General features: G+C 48.0%; 1 protein-coding gene across 7 annotated transcripts; it reads right to left on the bottom strand.

Moving 5' to 3' along the window:
- Positions 1-1,795: 1,795 nt before the first annotated feature.
- Positions 1,796-13,119, bottom strand: Idnk (IDNK gluconokinase). 7 transcript variants are annotated; one of them, XR_007208653.1, is made up of 6 exons: positions 12,994-13,119; positions 10,013-10,043; positions 9,126-9,212; positions 6,794-6,837; positions 3,274-3,897; positions 1,796-1,815 (listed from the first exon to the last, which is right to left on the bottom strand). XR_007208653.1 is itself a non-coding variant. In XM_048331244.1 (5 exons), the coding sequence occupies exons 1-5, from the start codon at positions 13,065-13,067 to the stop codon at positions 3,546-3,548; spliced, it is 588 nt and encodes a 195-aa protein (XP_048187201.1). In that variant the 5' UTR covers positions 13,068-13,119; the 3' UTR covers positions 3,186-3,545. The 7 variants fall into 7 exon arrangements, 6 of the variants coding, with proteins under 6 accessions (XP_048187201.1, XP_048187235.1, XP_048187243.1 ...); XM_048331244.1 differs by lacking the exon at positions 1,796-1,815 and having other exon boundaries at positions 3,186-3,897; XM_048331278.1 differs by lacking the exons at positions 1,796-1,815; positions 12,994-13,119 and adding an exon at positions 12,551-12,835 and having other exon boundaries at positions 3,188-3,897.
- Between the last annotated feature and the right edge of the window lie 9,460 nt (positions 13,120-22,579).

Genomic DNA, 22,579 nt, shown 5'->3' with positions numbered 1-22,579 from the left:
GTTCTCTGGGCTATTAGTGCTTGATGTGTCTTTCCTCACCACCAGAGGGCAGCAGTGGGCCACATCTTGGGAAAGTCATAATATACGTTAACTAGGAAACAGAGCCGAGGATGATGACCTTGGATGTTGGTAAGGAATTACATCTTGGTTCACTAAACTTAATGGAATGACTTGTGACATACAGAAGGGCTTTGCTGACCTGAAGCCCCTTAAAAAAAAGTAACAGTTCAGTTTCACCATCCAAAGCCAAGAACTCCCCTGACTGACTGTGGGACACACTGATAGGCTATACACAGGCTCTGAAAGTTAATGACCTATTAGTTTTCCAGGACTGACCCTACCCCTGTATCTTCAGACCACAGTAAAATATTGAGGCCTCAGGACCTCCCAATGCAGCATTCCTTGAGCCACAAACCCTCCATCTGGAGAGGGTATTGTTTTCACTTTGCTTTGTATTCATAAACCAGCTCTTGCTCAATGTCCTAGGCCAGTTTTCTATTTTAATTCTTTCTCTGATGAAGATCTGGTCCCTAGATCTAGATCTGGTGACAAGAATAATAGTTCTTAAGCTACCAGCTTCATGGTAGTTCTTTTTTTTTTTGGTCTTGTCCTGGGGCTTTAACTCTGAGCTAGGGAATTGTCCCTGAGCTTTTGTTGTTGTTACAAAGGTGATGTACAAGTTGGGCACTGGTGTCTCAAGCCTGTAATCGTAGCTACTCGGGAGGCTGAGGTCTGAGGATCTCTGTTCAAAGCCAGCCAGGCAGGAAAGTCTGGGACACACTCTCCAATTAACCACCAGAAAACTATAAGTGGTGTTGTAGCTCATGAGCAAAAAGAGCTCAGGGACAGTGCCCAGGCCCTAAGTTCAACCCCTGTGACTGACAAAAAAAAAAAAAAGATGTACAGAGGGGTTACAGTTACATAAGTCAGGTAAGGAGTACATTTCTTTTTGGACAATGTCACCCCTTCCCTGGTTCTCTCCCAGTTGTTCCCTCCCATCTCCAACCACAAGGTTTATCTTCAACAGTGTCTAGTGATAGCATTGCTGCATTTGTTCACCCTTTGTTCCTCCCATTTCTGTGGACGGTGCTTTTTAAAAAGTTCCTAATTATTCTTTTAGTCTCAAAGTAAAATTAGCTGCTAATAAAACTTTACCTCAGCAGGCTAGGTATGGGTGGTTCACACTTGTAATTCTAGCTACACAGGAGGCTGAGCTCTGAGGTTTAAGCCTGGGCAGCTAAATCCAAGAGACTTACCTCCAATTACCAACAAAACATTTGGAGTAGAGGTGTGGCTTAAATAGTAGAGTACCAGCTTTGAGGGAAAAAGATAAGCAAGAGTGAAAGCTCTAAGCAACTGACAAATATGCTTTAACATAAAGAAGCTGGGCACCAGTGTCTTATGCTTGTAATCCCAGCTGAAATCTGAAGATCATGGTTCAAAGCCAGGACAGGTAGGAAAGTCCATGGGACTTATCGCCAATTAATTGTCCAAAAGCTTGAAGTGGAGCTGTGATTCCAGTGGTAGAGCACTAGCCTTCAGTGAAAAAACTAAAAACTAAGGGAAAGTACTCAGGCTGAGTTCAAGCCCCAGTACTAACACAAAAATATAAAGGGGTGACCTTTGTTTGTTTTTTAAAGAGGAGCCATTAAAGCTGGAGGCTAGTGGCTCACTCATGCTTGTAATCGTAGCTACTCAGGAGGCGGAGATCTGGTTTGAGTTTCAAAGCCAGCCTCAACAGGAAAGTGTTTGAACCATGATCCTCAGCTCTCAGCCTCCTAGGTAATTAGGATTATAGGCATGAGCCACCAGCACCTAGCCACCTAGCTCTATTTCTAAGGAAACATTAATGCCATTACTTTAAATGAAAATGAACACTTGACTCAAATAGAAGAAAAATGGCCAAAACAATAACATAAAAGTGATTAAACTGTGGGGAGATGAGCCTCCACTAGTGGGTAGAGGCTGAGCCTCTGACTGCCACTCTCTGTTGGAGGGACATCAGCCAACGCAGAGGAGTGTAGAAGACACTTGCACAAAACAGGTGTCTTCCACACCACTGATTGGCAGAATGGCAGAACAATCCACTAATCCTGTGCCTTGTGCCAGTATTACTGTATCCTTTAGGCTGATTGCTGGGTCTGACTCCAGCTCCACTACTCTGCAAAATCAGACATTTTGGAGTAGCAAGTTCTCAACTGAACTACATAGACAGTTCTACTGGAAATACAATTTTTTTCTCTAATGTAATTGTTTTTCACCGTTCTCCTACCAAAGGATCTTTTTACAAAATTTTGATCAACTTTACCTTTTAAGGAACAGTTGATTTTGTGTGTAGGTGTGTGTCTATACTGGGACTTGAACTCTGGACCTTACATTCTTAGCTTTTTTTTTTTTTTTTGGCCAGTCCTGGGGCTTGGACTCAGGGCCTGAGCACTGTCCCTGGCTTCTTTTTGCTCAAGGCTAGCACTCTGCCACTTGAGCCACAGTGCCCTTTCTGGCCATTTTCTATATATGTGGTGCTGGGGAATTGAACCCAGGGCCTCATGTATACGGGGCAAGCACTCTTGCCACTAGGCCATATCCCCAGCCCCCCATTCTTAGCTTTTTTGGTTCAAGGATGGTGCTCTACCACTTGAGGCACACCTCTACTTTCAGCTTTTTGCTAATGGAAGATAAGATTCTCATGGGCCTTTCTGGCTGTGCTGGCTTTGAACTGGGATCCCCAGATCTCAGCCTCCCGAGTAGCTAGGATTGTAGGCATGAGCCAACAATGCCTGGCCAGTTAATTTTCAGGTTTAAATAATTCACATATGATAAGTAACTGTTTGGCAGAACCCTGTTGATCAGCAGAGACAGTCACCACTCTGAGTTGAGAACTTGACAAGGCTGATGTGTTCTGCCTTTATTGCCAGGACAGAGAGTGGATTTGGCAGTGTGTGGTGCAAAGTGAGTGCTCATAGGTGGCTAATTTTGAACAGGTTTATGCTACAGTAATTCCAGAGAGGATGGCAAAGGTAGCAGCTTTTCTTTCATTTTTTCTTCTTTATCTCTTTTTCCTTTTTCTTTTCCTTCTTTTCTAGTACTAGAACCAAGACCTGGGTGCTGTCACATAGGTTTTTTCGCTCAAAGCTGGCACTGTATCATTTGAGTGACACCTTCACTTCCAGCTGTTTGGTGGTTAACTGGATATAAGAGTCTCACTAACTTTTCTGCCCAGGCTGGCTTTGAATGGAGATCTTTAGATAGCCTCCTGAGTAGAGCCAAAAGTACCCAGCTCCAAGTTTCATTTATTTGGAAAAATATAGGCACGAGTAGTACATTGATTACAAGATCTCATTTGATTGAGTTGAAACAAACTTTCATTTTCGAAGTCTCTTCCTTTTCCTCAGATGTGCCACCATAGGGTGTGAAGTATGTCACAGCTCTTACAAGTTCAATCAACTCCCTGTGGTTTGCTCACTTGAAGAATTTCAAGTACCTACAGGTTAAGGAGACTGGAACAAAGTTGTTTTTATTTCTGGGCCGCAGCTATGAAACACTTCTCATGTTGTCTGTAGAGTCTCGGTGATTGTAGCAATGATCTCAGGAAGGTTTTTTTCCACATTGATTTGGATGAAGTTCTCTGGAGCTGATGGGGGCTCCAGAATATCAAACTGAGACTGCAATAACTCGGGGGGCATAAAATGTCCTTTTCTTTGGCGTAACTGTGCAGAAATGACCTCGAATGACCCATTCAGATGGATCACCAAGAGCTGTATCTCAGCTGGCCCTTCTCCCTTTCCCAATTCTGCACATTTCAGAGGAGTGCTCTCCTTCCCTCGTATTAGGATGTCTCTGTACATTTTCTTCAGGGCTGAACAAGCTAGAACCACATGGTGTCCCGACGACACATCTCTAATTAAACAGAAAAAGGAGAGATGAAATTTAAAGAATGAAGACATTAGCTGGGCACTGGCGGCTCACATCTGTAATCCTAGTTATTCAGAAGGCTGAGATCTGAGGATCACAGTTCAGAGCCATTTCTGGTCAGGAATGTCCATGAGATGCTTTATATCCAATTAACCAGTAAAAAGCCAAAAGTAGAAGTGTGGCTCAAGTGGTAGAGCACCATCCTTGAGCTAAGTGAGAACACAAAGTCCTGAGTTCAACCCAAGTACCATAACAAAAAAATAATAAATAAAAGTAATTGTCAACAGGTGTTAAATGTAATGGACTTTAAGCATCAGGCACTCTTTGCTTTGAGTTTAAGGATCCTTCGCTGGTAAATTGCACAATCTTGGACAAAAGTTTCTACTTTCCTTGGCACCAGTTTATGGTCTGTTGAACAGGTCTTACTCAAGATAACTGTTCATACATATTGCTATCCTGGGACAAAGTTGTCTGGCCAGTGTGCAGAAGTGCCAGTTCTGGCCAGCAGATTCCAGGGTGATAAATGAAGAATATGCCCATGCAGTGTTACCTCATAATCTTCTCAATAACACTATGGGGTAAGGAACAGGTTAACCAACAGAGACATGGTTAAACTGAACATGGCCAGGAGCTTGCTTAAGAGAGTTATAGGAAAATGAACAAAAGGGCACGTTCCAAGAGGTAAATAGTAAGAAATCAGGAAATACTGATGTAAGCACTTTCAGCAACACATCCAGGATACCAGGAATTACTGAGATAAGCACATGTGGAGATTCCTGCCTTATAACAGGATTGGTGCAGGTCAGACACTCATAATTCTGTCTTGTAGGATCAACAACCATACAACCAGGGTTTGCACTGGTAGCATCCATACTCCAAGCACACTTAGTCAAATCTGTAGTTAGTCACAATCCCCACTGGGTTCTAGGGTTCCCACACAGAAATGCTCCCGAAGTGTTGACTTTGCTCCTTTGGATGCAGAGTGTGTCTCAACCTGAGTCCGTGGGTGCCAAGCTGCCCAAGTGCACCTGCTCCAGGCAAACAGCTCAGCTCAGGTCCTCAGCAAGCTGTTCAGTGTTACACTCTAAAATTGGCTTCTCCCCATTCCCACTTGGCAGCATGCGGGCAAGAGGTGGAGGAAGTGAAGGGACCACAGTGCCTGTGGGTAAAGGGAGCAGGATGTGAGGTTTGTAGGATGCCCTGTGGAGAAAACTTGAGCCAGAACAGAGGTATGTGGCCTCCACCTGTGAGGGGGGAACCCATGTTGCCAGAATCCACCCAGTGTTGTCACAGCATCCACTTCACTGCAGTGAGTGGCTGGCTGGCAGTCATCCTGGGCTAGCAAGAGGTGGGGAGTAGAGAATTCTTGGCACTGTCTCTTGTTGAGCACCGCTGGGAGAGCTTGCTTCTTGTCGGTCTGGAGGTTTGCTCTGTGTCCTCCCCACAGATCCCCACCTCTGCCTCTGTTATTGGTCACTATGACAGCACAGTAGACTCCAATGACTCTATTGATTTAGAGACCCAGAGGGCAGAAATTCTCAAGACTCCGCCTAAAACTTGCAACCTCTAAATAATAAAACTAAGCCCATGCAAAGAGCTGAAAGCCATGTGGGAAGACTCAGCAGGGTAGGACAAAGCTGATTTTCTTTTTTAATCTTTAGAGTATTTTAACTTCCAATGGTTCCAATAGTTAAGTCTGATAAAATATGACTTTATGTGAGGAAGATTTCCAAGCTACCCTCTGAACTTTGATTTTCCTTCATGATTCCCAGTCAGCATCCCAGTCAGCATCTAGCCTGTGACTAGGTGGAAGGTCCTTGTTACAATGGTCAGAGGTAGGCCACAGAGCTGGACAATGCAGGACACCAATCCTGGTGGCCAATTACCTGTTGACTTACAAATGACTCCAGGCCCTATTGGTAGTCACAACTTGAAGTAGAAGGAGAAAAGTGATGAGGAACACAAGCTACAACAGAAGCAGCACTTGTTAACTTTGCTCAAGGTCTTTACATGCTAGGCAAGCATTCCACCTCTGCCCAATAACCCAAGCACACAGCTAACATTTCTGGAGGATTTACTTGCATATTAGCATTGTTCTAAGTGTAACCCATGCTATCTCTCACAATAATCTGTGGTTAGGAATTGGCGTGTGTGTGTGTGTTATGCTGGCACTGGGACTTGAACTCCTGGCATAGGCATTGTCCCTAACCTTTTCACTCAAGGCTTGGTGTTCTACTACTTTAGCCCACAGATCTACTTCTGCTTTTTAGTGGCTAACTGGAGATAAGAGTCTCATGGACTTCCCTGTTCAGGCTGGCTTCAAACCGTAATTATCAGATCTCAGCCTCCTAAGCAGCTAGGATTACAGGCATGAGCACTAGTGCCCACCTTGAGAAGCTACATTTATTCCCATTTCACGGATGAAGAAACAGGTTTGTGCAAGCCAGTGCTAATCAAGGCTCTCAGCTACTAATTATGAAGAATTTCTGTGTGAGTCTGAATTAGCATTGGTGATAAATGTGCTTTTTGTGTTAGTGCGGATAGTGAGGCTTAAATTTAGTGCTTCACACTTTCACTTGGCTAAATTTTCTGCTCAAGGCTAGTGCTGTACTATTTGAGCCACACCCCCACTTCCAGCTTTTTGCCAATTCATTAGAAATGAGTTCCAAGGACTTTCCTGCTTGGGCTGGTTTTGAACTGTGATCCTTGTATCTCAGCCTCCTGAATAGCTAGGGTTACAGGAATGAGCCATGGTGCCTGTTGATAGGAGTGCATTCCATTTCTCATCAGCCAGTTGTAATTTCGGGAGTGTTTTCTCTTTTTCTGGCTTTTCAGACAGATTTTACTCACCAGTTTATGCCAAGGCCTTATGGTCTCTTACCTTAGTAAAATGTCATGCAAGTTGCAGAGCCATGGAATCCTGTCCTGAAATTAGAAGACTCAAAGTAACTCTCACAAGTATTGTTTGCTAGTACAGAAAGTCACATTAAGACTCTAAAGTCTAGAGAGATCCTGGTAGTTCTGACAAGCAGGCCATGCACAGGCCACAAGCTGCATCAGTGGAGGACAAACCACAGACATGTTTACACTGAATTCCAATCATTTCATTCCCTCTATCACTCCCTGTCCCTTCCCCCATCCCCAACACATCCCTACCAGGTTTCCTTGTTTCATTTTCATAGTTGCAAATTATTTATTTCAACATGATTCTGCCTCCTTTTTCCTCCCCCCAGGCACAGCCTCCTTCACTAGTCCTCACACACCCAGTCTTTCTCTTCCCTCAACCCCCTACGATGGTCAGCGTTTGCTGAGTCTCTGTGCTGCTTTCACATATACCCATCATGTGTTACAGTTACTAACTTTCCATTCTCTCTCTTCGCCTGAGTAGTCTCTTATCTTTTTTTTTTTTTGGCCAGTCCTGGGCCTTGGACTCAGGGCCTGAGCACTGTCCCTGGCTTCTTCCCGCTCAAGGCTAGCACTCTGCCACTTGAGCCACAGCGCCGCTTCTGGCCGTTTTCTGTATATGTGGTGCTGGGGAATCGAACCTAGGGCCTCGTGTATACGAGGCAGGCACTCTTGCCACTAGGCTATATCCCCAGCCCCTAGTCTCTTATCTTGATTCATGTTCTACGTTTAACAACATGTGAAATTATGTGGATATTCTTATACACCATGTACATGTCCATGGATATGTATGTCTTTTAGGCTTACACATTTGACTTTTTTTTAGATTGGTTTGTCTTGCTCAGTATGTTGTTCTCTAGTTGCATCAATTTTCTAGCAAATTACGTAATTTCACTTTTTTATGACTTGTGTCCATGGTGTATATATATATAATGGTGTGTGTATATGTATACGTATATGTATATGCATACATATATATACACACACATATATACATATACATATGACATCTTCTTTACTCATTCATCTGTCGTAGACCTCAGTTGATTGCACCATCAGTGAACACTGTTGTAATAAATATGGATATGCAGATATCTTTCTGTTATATTGTCTACTTTCCTTCAGATATATGTCCAATAGTCATATGGCAGGTTCCTAAGGTAGATCTGTTTTTAGGCTTTTGAGGAACCTCCATACTTACTTCCACAGTACTCTATCATCCTAAATAAGGAGCAGAGTACCTCAGAGTGCTCTAGAATAGAACCACTCATGGTCTGGAGGCTCCCGTTCTTTAAGGAAAGAAGATGCAATGAACACTCACAACAGGGTAACTAGGGGCCACTGAGTGGAAGCAAGCATTGGCTTTGGGCCAATTCCATGAATTCCTGCTCTGTGAACACAGTAGCATGTGGCTACCTGCCATGGCTGCTGGGACCTGGCCCTTAGCCCTGCCCTCCACTCACATCCCGAGTTCCAGCTAGTGATTTCAGCAAGTCTAGTTTTGTAGCTGTGGTTTGTGAGACACTCTGGGACACAGCTTCAAGGCTCTGTATGAAGGAGAGTACCATTCATTCATTCATTCATAAATATACTCCACAGTTTCTGACACTTATGGTGATCTTGCTCGTCTTGGGACCACAGTGGTTACCAGCTGCTGCCCTTTTGGGGTTAAAGCCTAGCTGCACAAGCACACATTAAGCAGATTCTTACAGCATGTATGGCTGAGTGGCAGCTGGGACAAGGACAACAGGCCATGGTGCTCTGAGAGCTCCTGGTGGAGGCTTTAAGGTGGTGGGCAGAGAAGACTTCCATGTGGAGCTGAGGTTGGAAGGATGAGCAGGGTTCACTGGGGAAAAGGGAAGGGAACACAGTCCAGGCTGTGGAAAGATAGTGAATACAAAGACCTAGAAGAGAGGCACATGACCTAGGAAGGACTCAGGGGCTAGGGTGGCTCCCATGGAGATAGAGGGGTACATGGTACCTAGAAGAGGCTGGGAGTGGTGAGTGTGGAGGCCAGAAGGCACATTTAGGCCCGTTCGTGTTTGGTTTGACTTTGAGAACATTGTGAAGTCTCTAGCTTAGGCATGAGTGACATGGCCACATTTGAGATCGAGACCTTGGGTAGACTGACAGGACCTGGGAGGAGGTAATCCACTCCCCATTCATGAGGCACAGGGGAGCCCCTGCCACTCAGGAAGTATACTGAAGCTTAAAATTCTGCAGCAAGATGTGGTAGCCTCTAGCCCACTGGGGCTGAGGGCGGCATTGCTCCTGCAGCTGAGTTCATGGGGATGTGCAGAGCTCATTACCTGGTCAGTCAGTGGTATCTCTTTTCCCATCTTCTTTCGATTTTCCTCTGGGTGGTAGTCATCCGCATCGTAGAACTTCCAGCCCAGCTTTAAGAACAAAGAGAAGGGGTATGGGTCTGCTCCTCTGCCAGGTTAAGAATGAAGACACAGAGGAATGGTAAAGAGTAGTAAAGCAGTAAGCTCTCCCTAGCCTGCACTCCCTGGAAAGCAGTCCCGGGGCCAGGGTTCAGTGAATTCCCCCAGGGAAGTGGCCTTTATGCTTTATTAATTTTCTTTTTACTTTCAATCCCAGGACACAAATGGTCAGTGTGGGCCTAAACACCAACTTGGGTTCCTCATTGATCTCTGCCATTGGGCAAGAGTGTAGAAGTAAGTCTGATTGGTCCTGCTGATGGTATACAGGCATGATTACCTCACTACTGATTTGAAGCAGAAACCCAATAGCATTATAGGGAGAAGTACCATTTAAGCAGAAGCCTGAGGCACTATCGGAAGAAGCACCACAATGGGCCACATGCTGTCTGCCATGTGTTATGTCCATAATTTCCTCTCTCTACCCTTTAAGGGTGTGTGTGGCAGGCAGTATGGTCCATGTGACAGCTCCTAGGGAGCTACCACAGGACAGCTAGAAACAATACCACCACCCTCTTCCCCATTATCAGCTCCAAGGACCATCCCCCAAACAGGGGACAGGACAGCCTTGTAATGCTGCTTCCCAATCTCTTTCCATTCATTACTGATTTTAACTAGCAAGGAGAAACCCAGATTGCTCCAATGGTTTCAAAGCTGTTCAAAGGTACCTAGAGCAACTAGTAGTTCTGCAGGTTGGAAGAGAAGCAACAAGGCAAGAACACAGCAGGGCAGTCAGAAGCATTAGGGCAGGTTACCTCAGAGGCCAGCAGAGCGCCCACGGTGGACCTGGGGGAGAGGACAGAGATGCTGCTGTTACTGCCCTTGGGGAACAGATGAGTGCCCTAGCTAGAGTCAAAGTGCTGGCTCTGGCCTTCACTGTTCCAGAACAATGTCAATGAAGACATAATTAACATGCTACCACTATTTTTTTCCACAAGGTAATTTATTAAATTGCATTAAATCCTTGAGTTTTCCCATCAATAAACAGTGTTCAGGTTCCGCGTTTATCTTTTTTTTTTTTTGAGAAAACATTAATAAAAGGATCGGACTGTGTTAGGTATATTGGAGAGGTGTGTGTGTGTGTGTGTGTGTGTGTGTGTGTGTGTGTGTGTGTGCGCACTGATACTGGGACTTGAACTCAAGGACTTGAGTTCTCCCTTAGATTTTTTTGTTCAAGGCTGGAATGCTACCGCTTGAACCACATCTCCACTTCTGGTTAATTGGAGATAAGAGTCTCTACCTGGGTTGGCTTTTAAACAGAATCTTTAGATCTCAGCCTCTGAGTAGCTAGAATTACAGGTATGAGCCACTAGGGCTTGCTTTTTGCTGTCAAATTTTAAAATACTGCTTATATACCAATCATTGAAGTCTTGCCTTCAGAATTATATTGTGTCCTTATTTATTGTGACCACTGTTTTATATCTACCACCCCTACTTCACTTTATTTATTTATTTAGCCAGCCAGTCCTGGGGCTTGGACTCAGGGCCTGAGCACTGTCCCTGGCTTCTTTTTGCTTAAGGCTAGCACTCTGCCACTTGTGCCACAGCGCCACTTCTGGCCCTTTTCTGTGTGGTGCTGGGGAATTGAACCCAGGGCTTCATGTATACAAGGCAAGCACTCTTGCCACTAGGCCATATCCCCAGCCCACTACTTCACTTTAAAATGAAATTTAAAGTTATGTTTATATTTAAGTAAACTGGTGAAACTCCTTTTCCTTTTCTTATATAGGGAGCTATTATTGCATAGTTTAAACAAGATAATAAAAATATATACAATTAAAAAATGTCATCAAGATACATTGCACACGTAAACTGCTTTGTTAGAAGGCAAAAAATTAAATACATAACCTAAAATTAAGATAAGTAAGGGAAGGGGTGGATTGGAAGGAGTGAGACTGATGAAAGGGATGACAGTGATCAAGATGTAATGTATTCAAAACTGCTTTGGTGAAGGCAACTCCTTTGTACAACTACTTAAATAAGAATATATTTTTAAAAGAAATCACCCCCCAACAACCAAAACAAAATGTCATTAAATTTTAGCTGGAAACTGCGGCCAAAAAAGGGTCTTATTTATCTTTTGTTAAAAGACTATGAGGTGAATTACAAGCTTGTAATCCCAGGGACTTAGAAGTGAAAGTTGGAAGGCCAAATAAGGCAAAAAGTTATTGACAAGCTAGAATTGAGGGCCCGTGCCTGTGTTCCTAGCTACCCAAGAGGGATCGGTGGCAGTACTGTGGTCCAAAGCTGGTCCAAGCTAAAAAAGCAAGACTCTACCTGAAAACCTTTCAAAGCAAAAAGGGTGAAGATGTGGCTCAAGCGGTAGAGTACCTGCCTATTAAGTATGAGACCCTAAGTTCAAACTCCATTACTGGGGGTGGGGGGGAAGCATTGGAGAGGTATAAAACCACATTTGTCCCACTTGAGACATGCTCCTTGATGTAACCAAAGGATTGAAGGAACAATGGACCTTCCCACGATGAGTTTGAGGTCCACCCCTACTGAAGACTGCAGAAGGTGACAGACAGGCTACAGACCAGTAGTGAACTGTCACCCACACTGAGGACTGCGGAAGGTGACGGGCAGGCTACAACACAGAAGTGAAATGTCATTTTCACTAAAGACTGCAGAAGGTGACAGGCAGGCTACAACCTAAGAGTGAATTGTCACCTCCATTGAGGACTGCAGGTGACAGGCTACAACCCAGGAATGAACTGTCACCCCAGTGGAACGCCACAGCTGGTGAAGCCAGAGCTGTGTGTAACAACAGAAATCACATAAAGACTAAGTCTGGTTAATCATGAATGAACAGATCTGCCACAACTCACCATCTAAAAGAGCTAAACATACCTAGCAGGCCGGAGATAGAAAGTAAAGCAACAACACCTGAGAACAAGGGGAATAAGGCTCCGCGCGAGGCTTCAAGCGCGATGAACTACGATGGCTAGTTTGGTCAACTAGACTGCAATTGGAACACCTGGGTGTGTCTGGTGGTGTTTCCTGGGGCACTGGGATCCTGTGGGCTCTGTGGGCTCAGACTCCATCAGTGGGTTCGTCCTCCTGGGCGCCCCACGGGCTTTATATCAGAAGGCGGAGCTTCTGGAGGAAGTGCGTCATGGAGGGGCATGTCGGGGGGAGGGCTCCGCCTGGTCCCACCCCCTCCCGCAGCCCCTCCCTCCGCCAGCCCGCTCAAGTGGACCCCGATATTTCCCGGTGTTTCCACCCCTCACCCCGGCACGCAGTGTGTCTCCTCCAGTTTAAGCTGTTCAAAGAAGGGGGGGGGGATAACTCACCCACGCTGGCACCCGCGTTTCCCAAACTTGCGCGGGGTTGGGGCAGCCGCCTGCCCGGCGCGGCAGGTGTGAGCGGTAGCCTGGGCGGTGGCTGCTTTACGGGCCTTGGCCTTTGCACCCTCCCTTCCAATCCAGCCAGGACGCCCCCAAACCCGCGGGCAAGGCCGCTCCTCGCGTCCACAACCTCATACTCGTTGCACCCCAACATCCTCTTCACAACGGCTTCCCGACCTTGGCTGGCTCTCTGGGGGCCTTTCCTCCTCTACCTGAGGGAGTCGGGGGCCCCAGGGGATCCCGTCAGGTGCGGGTGGGGGAAGAGCGGGAGCCACGGGCGCCATGAGCCTCGGCCTCCACCTCTGCACGGGGAACGGTAGGGACCGCAGGCCCACCGCGGCGGGCCACCTCCTCCCGGGGTCCTCCCGCAACCCGGTTCCTGGACCTACTTTCCTGAGCCGCTCACTCCCATCACTAGGAGCGCGCAGGGCGCTGCCATGGCCGGATCCAGCGGCACGCCCATCGCCTTCCGGGCCTGCGGGTCCAGAGGGCGGAGCCACCCGGCGCGGCCCCGGGGATGGAGAGCGTGGCCCGGGAGCGGAGAGCGCGTCCTCGTGATACCCCGAGGTGAAGAGCGCGAGCGCTTTCCCGCGCATCCCGGGAGTGGAGGGCGCGTCCTCGTGATACCCGGAGGTGGCGAGCGCGTCCTCGTGACACCCGGCGGCGGAAAGCGCGCCCCCCCCCGCGCGCGGCCTGAGAGCGAGAGCGCGTCCCAGCAGGGCCTGGGAGCGGAAAGCGCGCGTCCCGCAGCTTGGGAGTGGAGCCTGGCTTCCGCTACAGACTGTAGACTTCCCTGCTCCAGCTCCCCACGCATTCCTGTGTAGAAATGTCCCAGTAAAAAGAATAAATAGGACAAGTGCGCTCTCACACCGGAAGGCAAGAAGCAACTCTTCCCAAAACGATCCCCCCTCCTTCCATGTAGATAGGTAGATGGGTGCAATGTTTTTATGAAATTGGGACCATGCTCTGCACAGGATTTTGAAATCTCGCTTTTCTGTTACAATACTTTTGTTGTCAGATTTGGAGTTGATCTGAGTAGCCTGCGTGATGACGTCAGGGCTCGCTGATAATCCTGATTCTGTCAGAGGAGGGAGCATTCCTCTTCAGGGCCCATTTGTCTTAAAATGATGTCCTTCATGATATTTGATTTAAAACTCTTCCAGGACATTTTGCAATACCTCCTTTGTTTACAAGCTTCGTGTCCTAGAAATCAATTAAGGAAATAGAGAAGCATTTGTTTGATGATGATTTATCTTAGCTCCGACTTTTTTTTTTATACTTAGTAAAGGGGATGAGATTTTAATCTGATAGGTTGTACAAGTGGAGAAGATAAAGGCCACAGAAACACGTTTTATAGTTCAGTTATGGTCAATGAACATGGTTGAGCATCTGCCACCAGCGGGTTGGTGTAACGCTGGGGGAGGTTTAGGGCCTTGCTGAGCATGGGTGGGAGGACATGAAAGGGAAGTGAGAGGGGGGCGCAGAAGAGGGGAGAATGCACTCAGCTCTCCCGTGTTGCTTAATTGAGAGAGGTCAGGATTCAAGGAAAAGCTGTAGATGCTCCAGTAAACCCAAGGGAAAAGGAATCAGGAGAATTAATGGCCTCCTCGCCCACCTCTGGCCTTCTCTCTCACCTGCTAAGGGTCATGTAAGGTCCTCTCCCTGAGGGCTACATGCAGATGCCCCCACCCATTAAGTCTCCACCCAGTTACCTGGGTAACCAGCAGGCCTGGAGGCAGTTACCTCCCCCTTCCCTGAAGTTACATCCTGGCCACACCTCCCCATCCCTGCCCTACATAAGGCATCCCCCCCCCCCCCACCCCGTGGTTCGCTCTCTTGCCTACCTCGTGCACCTTGAGCTTGGGAGCAGGTCAGTAGAATAAACTTTTCTCTCCTGCCTGAATACCGCGTGGCGTTCTCCTTTACCAGCTACCAACTTTAAAAACTTAACATATATGGTGCCGTGACCCGGGAAGGGCTTAAGAGTCAGGACAGGCGGAATTCCCATCTATTTTTCTCCTTTTTCTGGGAGTATCCCCAGTCCTGACGGCCCTTTTTCCGCGAACCAAACTACTGTGAGACGCCACGTGGGACTTTTCATCAATACCATTGCTGGCCTCTGCATCCACGTCCATACCACTCCTCTACTCCCGTGAGTGAAACTGCTACGCAGATTTTCTGTTGCTTTTTCTGGACGTGGTACCGTACCAGAGAACTTCTCAGGCCCAGGGCCTGGTCACCTCCAAAGTGGGGACACTTGTTTCAGTTCTTGCCAAATTTATTTCCCTCTGTGGTTCTAATGCTGCAAGTCACGCCCAAAGCAGGAAACCCCTTTGGAATGCCTTCTGCAATCGCTGGATGTCTTGTCCCTTAAGGACCGAAAACGGCTAACTCATTATTGCACTGAGGTCTGGCCGTAGTACCGACTTGACAATCACTCCCAATGGCCTAGAGATGGGACTCTAGATTATATCGTTCTCAGAGATTTAGACAGTTTTTGTCGCCGCAATGGTAAATGGTCAGAGGTTGTCCATGTTCAGGCCTTTTTTGCTCTCAGGAATAACCCAGCTCTCTGTCAAACATGTCTGACTTTCCCCATTCTGCTGGCACATGGACACACAGTTGCTGAGAGCTCTGAGGCCCCTCTGGAACCTGATGTGTCTGACCCCCTTTTTGACTCCACCCCTCTTCCTGCTGAGTCTTCAGCACCTTCACCTTCTTCCCCTTCCTCTCCCCCTCCCTCACCTCCTCTCCCCTCCCCTCCTGCGGCTCGCACCCGGTCTCGCACAGGTGACACTCGAGCCCCACCAAACTCCTTGTGTCCTTTGCGGGATGTGGCGGGGCCTGCTCCATTTGGTGCATGCTCCATTTTCAATGTTTTTTTTTTTTTTTTTGGCCAGTCCTGGGCCTTGGACTCAGGGCCTGAGCACTGTCCCTGGCTTCTTCCCGTTCAAGGCTAGCACTCCGCCACTTGAGCCACAGCGCCGCTTCTGGCCGTTTTCTGTATATGTGGTGCTGGGGAATCGAACCTAGGGCCTCGTGTATCCGAGGCAGGCACGCTTGCCACTAGGCTATATCCCCAGCCCCCCTGGCTTCTTTTTGCTCAAGGCTAGCACTCTGCCACTTGAGCCACAGCACCGCTTCTGGCCGTTTTCTGTATATGTGGTGCTGGGGAATCGAACCTAGGGCCTCGTGTATCCGAGGCAGGCACTCTTGCCACTAGGCTATATCCCCAGCCCCATTTTCAATGTTTGATATGGCTCAGATTGAGAAGAAACTGGGATCATATTCCCAAGACCCTAATGGTTATGTCAAACAGTTTAAGTACCTTGCTCAGGCCTATGACCTTACCTGGCATGATATATATTTAATAATATCCTCCACTCTTAGCCCGGAGGAAAAGGAAAGGGTGTGGAGTGCCGCCCAGGCACATGCGGACAAGGCCCACCGCGTAGATAATGACTTCCCAGTGGAGCAACAGCCGTGCCCAGGGAGGAGACCAATTGGGATTATCAAAGTAATGCCCCTGGGAGGAAAAGTAGAAATAGGATGATAACTTGCTTAGTGGCTGGCCTCCAAAAAGCGGCTCATCGCCCAGTTAACTATGACAAATTAAGACACATTACCCAAAGAGGGGATGAGAATCCGGCCGAATTTCTTGACCGCCTTACTGAAGCTCTCCAGCGTTATACTAAGCTGGACCCAGATTCAGCAGAGGCTAAGGTAATCCTCAATACTCATTTCATAGCCCAATCTGCTCCTGATATTAGGAAAAAGTTAAAAAAGGCTGAGGACGGTCCTCAAACCCCCCAACGAGATCTGGTGAGCATGGCATTTAAGGTTTTCAATAATCGAGAGGAGCAGGAGATCGCCGATAAGACTGCTCGCCAGAGGGAGAACTATCAGTTCCTGGCTGCTGCCATCTGGCCTCCTCCGAGAAGAAGCACCCAACGTAAGCCATCCGGAACATGCTACAAGTGTGGGCAAGAAGGCCACTGGGCAAAATTCTGCCCTTCACCGCGACCACCGCCTGGACCCTGCCCAAGATGTGGACAACTGGGGCACTGGGCAGACGACTGTCCCTCCTCGCCTCCACGAGGTAGGCCAGTCCCTCCCCGGCCCCAACCACGCAGGCAGGAGGAGCCCAACCCGACTGAGATTCTCTGCTTAGCAACACAATGATGGTGCCCGGGGCCACTGGCTCCCAAGAACATCACAATGGAGGAGCCCAGGGTGTGCTTTTATGTAGCCGGTAAGTTAGTATCCTTCCTCTTGGATACAGGAGCCAGTTTTTCGGTGTTATCTCAATATGCAGGGAAGACTTTTCCCTCCCAGATCTCAGTGGTGGGTGTTGACGGCCTACCTTCTTGTCCCCCATCTACGGGACCAGTACCATGCAAAATAGACAACTTTCCGTTTTCACACTCCTTCCTAATCTTACCCCGCTGCCCTACCCCCCTCCTAGGGAGAGACTTGCTCTCCAAATTCCAAGTCTCCCTCTCATTCCATATCCCCAAGCAGCCAACTCCTATTCTACTTTTATCTCTAGATGAACCCCCACCTGTAACCTCCCAGTTAGACCCTTTCCCCCTCCCTCCAGATCTTGTCAACCCTCTAATCTGGGATACTTCTACACCCACTATGGCTAGACACCATACTCCTGTTCTCATTAAGCTTAAAAACCCTACCCATTTCCCCAGCACATCTCAATACCCCATTTCCCTCAGACATAGGCAAGGTTTAAAGCCTATCATTCTCCGCCTTCTTAAACAAGGACTTCTCAGACCTACTAACTCCCCCTTCAACACCCCTATTCTGCCAGTAATTAAGCCTGATGGAACCTATCGTCTAGTCCAGGACCTGCGCATCATTAATGCTGCAGTCCTTCCTATTCACCCTGTTGTGCCTAACCCATATACACTCCTTTCACAGATACCTCCTGGTACCACCCACTTCTCAGTGCTGGACCTGAAGGATGCATTTTTTACAATTCCCTTGCATCCTGACTGTCAGGACTTCTTTGCCTTCACCTGGATGGACCCAGATACCTCCAGGGCACAACAGCTAACCTGGACAGTCCTCCCTCAGGGGTTCCGGGACAGCCCCCATTTTTTTGGACAAGCTCTAGCAAAGGACCTTCTCTCTCTCCAGGTATCCCCTAGTGTCATTCTTCAGTATGTGGATGATCTCTTGCTTTGCAGCCCTTCCCTCGAGTTGGCGCGCCAACACACGGCTGACCTCCTTAACTTCCTATTGGCCAAAGGATATAGAGTCTCTCCTTTTAAAGCCCAGATAACAAAGCCAGAAGTAACGTACCTGGGTCTCTCCATAACTCCTACAGAGAGAAGAATTACTCTTGATAGAAAAGCTTATATTGAGTCTCTCTCTGTCCCGCAGACCAAGGAGGACATTCTGTCCTTCTTGGGACTTGCGGGCTTTCTTCGCATTTGGATACCTGGATTTGCTACCTTGGCCAAACCGCTTTATGAGGCAGCCAAGGGCTCCCTAAAAGAGCCACCAGAGCCCACAAAGCCCATTGACACCCCATTTAAGGTACTGAAACAAGCGCTTCTACAGGCTCCAGCACTGGCTCTACCCAATCTTAAAGAACCCTTTTTACTTTATGTCACTGAGAAGTGGGGAATTGGCCTTGGGGTGCTTAGGCAAATGTCAGGCCCCTCTTTTAGACCTGTGGCCTACCTCTCGAAACAACTAGACCCAACGGTAAAAGGCTGGCCAGCCTGCCTTCGGGCTCTGGCAGCAGCAGCCACCCTAGCACAGGAGAGCACAAAGCTCACTTTTGGCCAGCTCACTACCATTCGCTCTCCCCACAGGCTAAAGGACCTTTTATCTCATAAATCCCTGTCTTGCCTCTCCCCTTCCCGCCTACAGCTGCTTCATGTTACCTTTATTGAGAACCCTGACTTCTCACTGGAAAGCTGCTCCCCTCTTAATCCAGCCACTTTGCTTCCATCCAATTCTAACCCTCTTGTCCACTCCTGTTCAGAAACTTTGGATGATGTCACACCCCATTTTACAGGTATCTCAGAAACCCCCCTTCCTGACCCAGAAGACACCTGGTACATTGATGGCAGTTCCACACTCACCCCTTCAGCCAGCCGAGTTGCGGGTTATGCCATTGTTAGTGACTGCACCATTATTGAAAGCAGCCCTCTGCCCCCTGGCACTACCTCACAAAAGGCAGAGCTTATAGCTTTAACCAGGGCCTTAACTCTAGCCAAGGGCCGGAGGATTAACATTTATACAGACTCAAAATATGCCTATCATATTCTCCATTCACATGCAGCCATCTGGAAGGAGCGTAGTTTCCTGTCTACTAAAGGGACCCCCATTACTAATGCTTCCCTTATTCTTAAGCTCCTAGAAGCGGCTTCCCTTCCCCAACAGGTAGCTGTCATTCACTGCCGGGGACACCAGACGGGACCTGATGCCATTAAGGTGGGCAACTCAAAAGCAGACCAGGAGGCAAAGAAAGCAGCCCAGAGACAACTTCTAGCACCCTTACTTCCAGTATTGCCTCCAGTTCAACCGTCTTACACCCCACAGGAGCTGGAGGAACTCACTCATCAGGGAGCCTCACAGGAGGCACAGGGATGGTGGTCCCTAGCAGGACGATTTGTTCTCCCTGAGTCCCAAGCAGACAATTTCCTTTCCCAGGTGCATCAGGCATTACACATTGGATACAAGCCTCTCTCCCACCTTCTCAAGCCTTTACTTCATTGCTCTAGCCTAACTGCTCGACTGAAGGCCATTACCCAAGCCTGCCCTACCTGTTCCCTTACCTCCTCACAGGGTGGTCTCCGACCAGCTGCATTCCCCACACACCAAGCCCGGGGACATACCCCAGGGGAAGACTGGCAGATAGACTTCACCCACATGCCTCGATGTAAGCAGCTGAAATACCTTCTAACCATGGTAGATACATTTTCAGGATGGATTGAGGCCTATCCTACAACATCAGAGACTGCTGACACTGTTGCCTCTGTCCTAATAAAAGAAATTATTCCTAGGTTTGGCCTACCTAGGTCACTTCAATCTGACAATGGACCTGCGTTCATCTCCAAGGTGACTCAACAGGTAGCCACCTCTTTAAATATCCAGTGGAATCTTCACATTCCCTACAGGCCTCAGTCATCTGGAAAGGTGGAAAGAGCTAATGCACTCATTAAGACACAGCTTTCTAAACTTTCTTTAGAGCTCCAGCAATCCTGGCCAGAACTGTTACCTCTGGCGCTCACCCGCTTACGTGCCTCTCCCCGCAGCCCTACTTTTCTCAGTCCTTTTGAATTAATGTATGGAAGGCCTTTTCTTCTAGGTAATTTCCCTACTGACAGTACCAAGACTCCACTGATAGACTACCTTCCTGTTCTAACCTTCCTTATGAAAGCCCCCCAGCAAGCACATGTAGAGCCATCTTGCAATAAGCTGACATTTTGACAAAACTCAGGGCTAGGCAGGGCAGATAACCACCCCCAAGGCTAGGCAGGGCAGATAACCGCCCTCAAGGATAGGCAGGGCAGATAACCGCCCTCAAGGCTAGGCAGGGCAGATAACCACTCTCAGGGCTAGGCAGACAACCACCCATGATTACTGGAAAAACCGCAAATTCCCTTTAAGGAAAGGACCAATTAGAACCCTGTAACTATGCTTCTTGCTTCTGTAAACCGCTTCTGCAAACCCCTTAAAAACCCCCCACAAATCGAGCCTCGACGCGCCATCTCCCTGCGAGGACTTGGACGCCCGGGTACCCGCAACCCTCAATAAACCTCTTGCTGTTGCATCCATCGCGTGTCTCGCTGATCCTTGGAAAGGGGTCTCCCTAGGGAAAGACCACCCAAAACTCGGGGGTCTTTCACTTAGGCACATGTTACGCCAACATGCTGACCAATGTCTTCCTCAGCCACATCAAGGTCCCTTTCCCACTCCCCCAATCTTGCCTGGGGATCAAGTATTTCTCAAGACCCTTAATCCATCTGGTTTACATCCTAAGTGGACAGGCCCTCACCAGGTTCTGCTGACCACCCCCACTGCGGTCAAGCTCCAAGGACAGCCACAGTGGATTCATCTGTCAAGAATAAAAAGGGCTTCTGCTCCTGCCCCTTCTATACCAACGTTGACTTCGAGGTACACCTGTTCCTCCCTTGGGCCTACCAAGGTAAAGCTGTCTCGCATACCTGAAGGCCCGAGTGAGTAACAGTAACACGGAGCCAGCTGCCTTCCACACACCTCTCTACCCCATCCCTTTGTCCTCCAAGCCATTAGTACCCAATTTTTCTCTTTTCATTTCAGTAATATTTTTCTTTTTATTATTGTCCAGCCCCAACCTCAGGAAACCTCTTGGAGACTTTACCTAAGGATCTACCACCAAGGGACACCTGCTGCTCGCCTTCAGGAGGGACCACACATTTCTGCCTTTTACCCCTAATGCCGACGCCCCTTGCCAGCAGGAAGCAGCCAGAGAGAGTCTTCGCCCTTTTTCATAACTATTAAAAGGCTGGAATGTAAGGTCCTCTCCCTGAGGGCTACACGCAGATGCCCCCACCCATTAAGTCTCCACCCAGTTACCTGGGTAACCAGCAGACCTGGAGGCAGTTACCTCCCCCTTCCCTGAAGTTACATCCTGGCCACACCTCCCCATCCCTGCCCTACATAAGGCATCCCTTTCCCCCCCCCCCCCCCCCGGGTGGTTTGCTCTCTTGCCTACCTCGTGCACCTTGAGCTTGGGAGCAGGTCAGTAGAATAAACTTTTCTCTCCTGCCTGAATACCGCGTGGCGTTCTCCTTTACCAGCTACCTACTTTAAAAACCTAACAGGTCAGATTTCCCTGGCCAAATCTCCCCCCTTCCTCCTTTAATTCAAAGGCAGAGAGCTTGGAAGTCTGTTGGAAGGGCCCTGCTGCCAATCTCTCAGGTGAGATCAGGTAAGAGAAGGCTGGAACATCAGGAGGAACAAATGAAAGTTGTCCAGAGTTGATGAAATCCCTCTGTGCTTGCTTGTAGGTCAGCAAAAATGGTGCCCTAAGAACGGAATTCCATTTTCTGATTTCCAGAGAGCCCCACCTATTGGTCCTGACTGTGTCAGGGCTTCCCAGCTGTCACTAATTGGCAACCCCAGGGCTGAATGTTGCTTTGGTATCAGGTGCAAAACTGTTATCCCAAGGCAGTGATGCCCTGAAAATCTCCAAGTCTCCAGTGAGACACAGCTTCCGGTATGTGTTACCATAGTGATCTGAATCCAGATCACCTTCCCCCCACCCCCCATTTCAGGTCAGACTCAGCTCTCTCCCAGTAATAGCAGCTGTGGCAAGGAAGCGTGTGTGTGTGTGTGTGTGTGTGTGTGTGTGTGTGTGTGTGTAAGCATGCTGCTACCCATTCCACGGGGATAACGCCTTCTCTTTATGCATAGAGGCACTTCCCTGGGAAACGGATCAGCTAAGTAAGAAAATGGTTAGGCAGTGTCAGATATTCCCATGAAAGGAACTTCACAGACCTATTCCCATGAAGAGGGAAGATTATTGATCCTATTCTAATTTTGAGAATTCAAATAAGTACATTGGAGAGCACTTCAGGTCAAATCCCAAGTTGTAATCAATCAGTATGACAGAAACAGAAAGTCCAATAAAAGAAGGCAAGCTGTGAACCCCAAGAGGATACCCCAGAGGAGGAGACAAGAAAATCATCAGTTCAAGACTAGCCTAGGCAAAGCTATCAAACCCTTTCTCACAAACAAACAAAAACCAAAACAACAAACAAGCAAAAAGGCTGTGGTTTCAAGAGGTAGAGTACCCAGGACAAAAAGAGATGAATTCCTAGCAGACTGGTTTATTGGGCAGTAAGACTTGGCTGGAGGAAGTAGAAGCCTACTTTTGAAGGCTATGATGCTTGTTCTGGTTCTCTTCGTGGCTGTTTCCTGGCTTCTATGAGCTGGATAACTAACTTTCCTCTGTCATTCCCT

Source organism: Perognathus longimembris, chromosome 1, assembly GCF_023159225.1.
Source record: "Perognathus longimembris pacificus isolate PPM17 chromosome 1, ASM2315922v1, whole genome shotgun sequence".
Classification (NCBI taxonomy): Eukaryota; Metazoa; Chordata; class Mammalia; order Rodentia; family Heteromyidae; genus Perognathus; species Perognathus longimembris.
The sequence above is the reverse complement of the archived record's forward strand: the minus strand, read 5'-3'. Positions and strand labels throughout refer to the sequence as shown.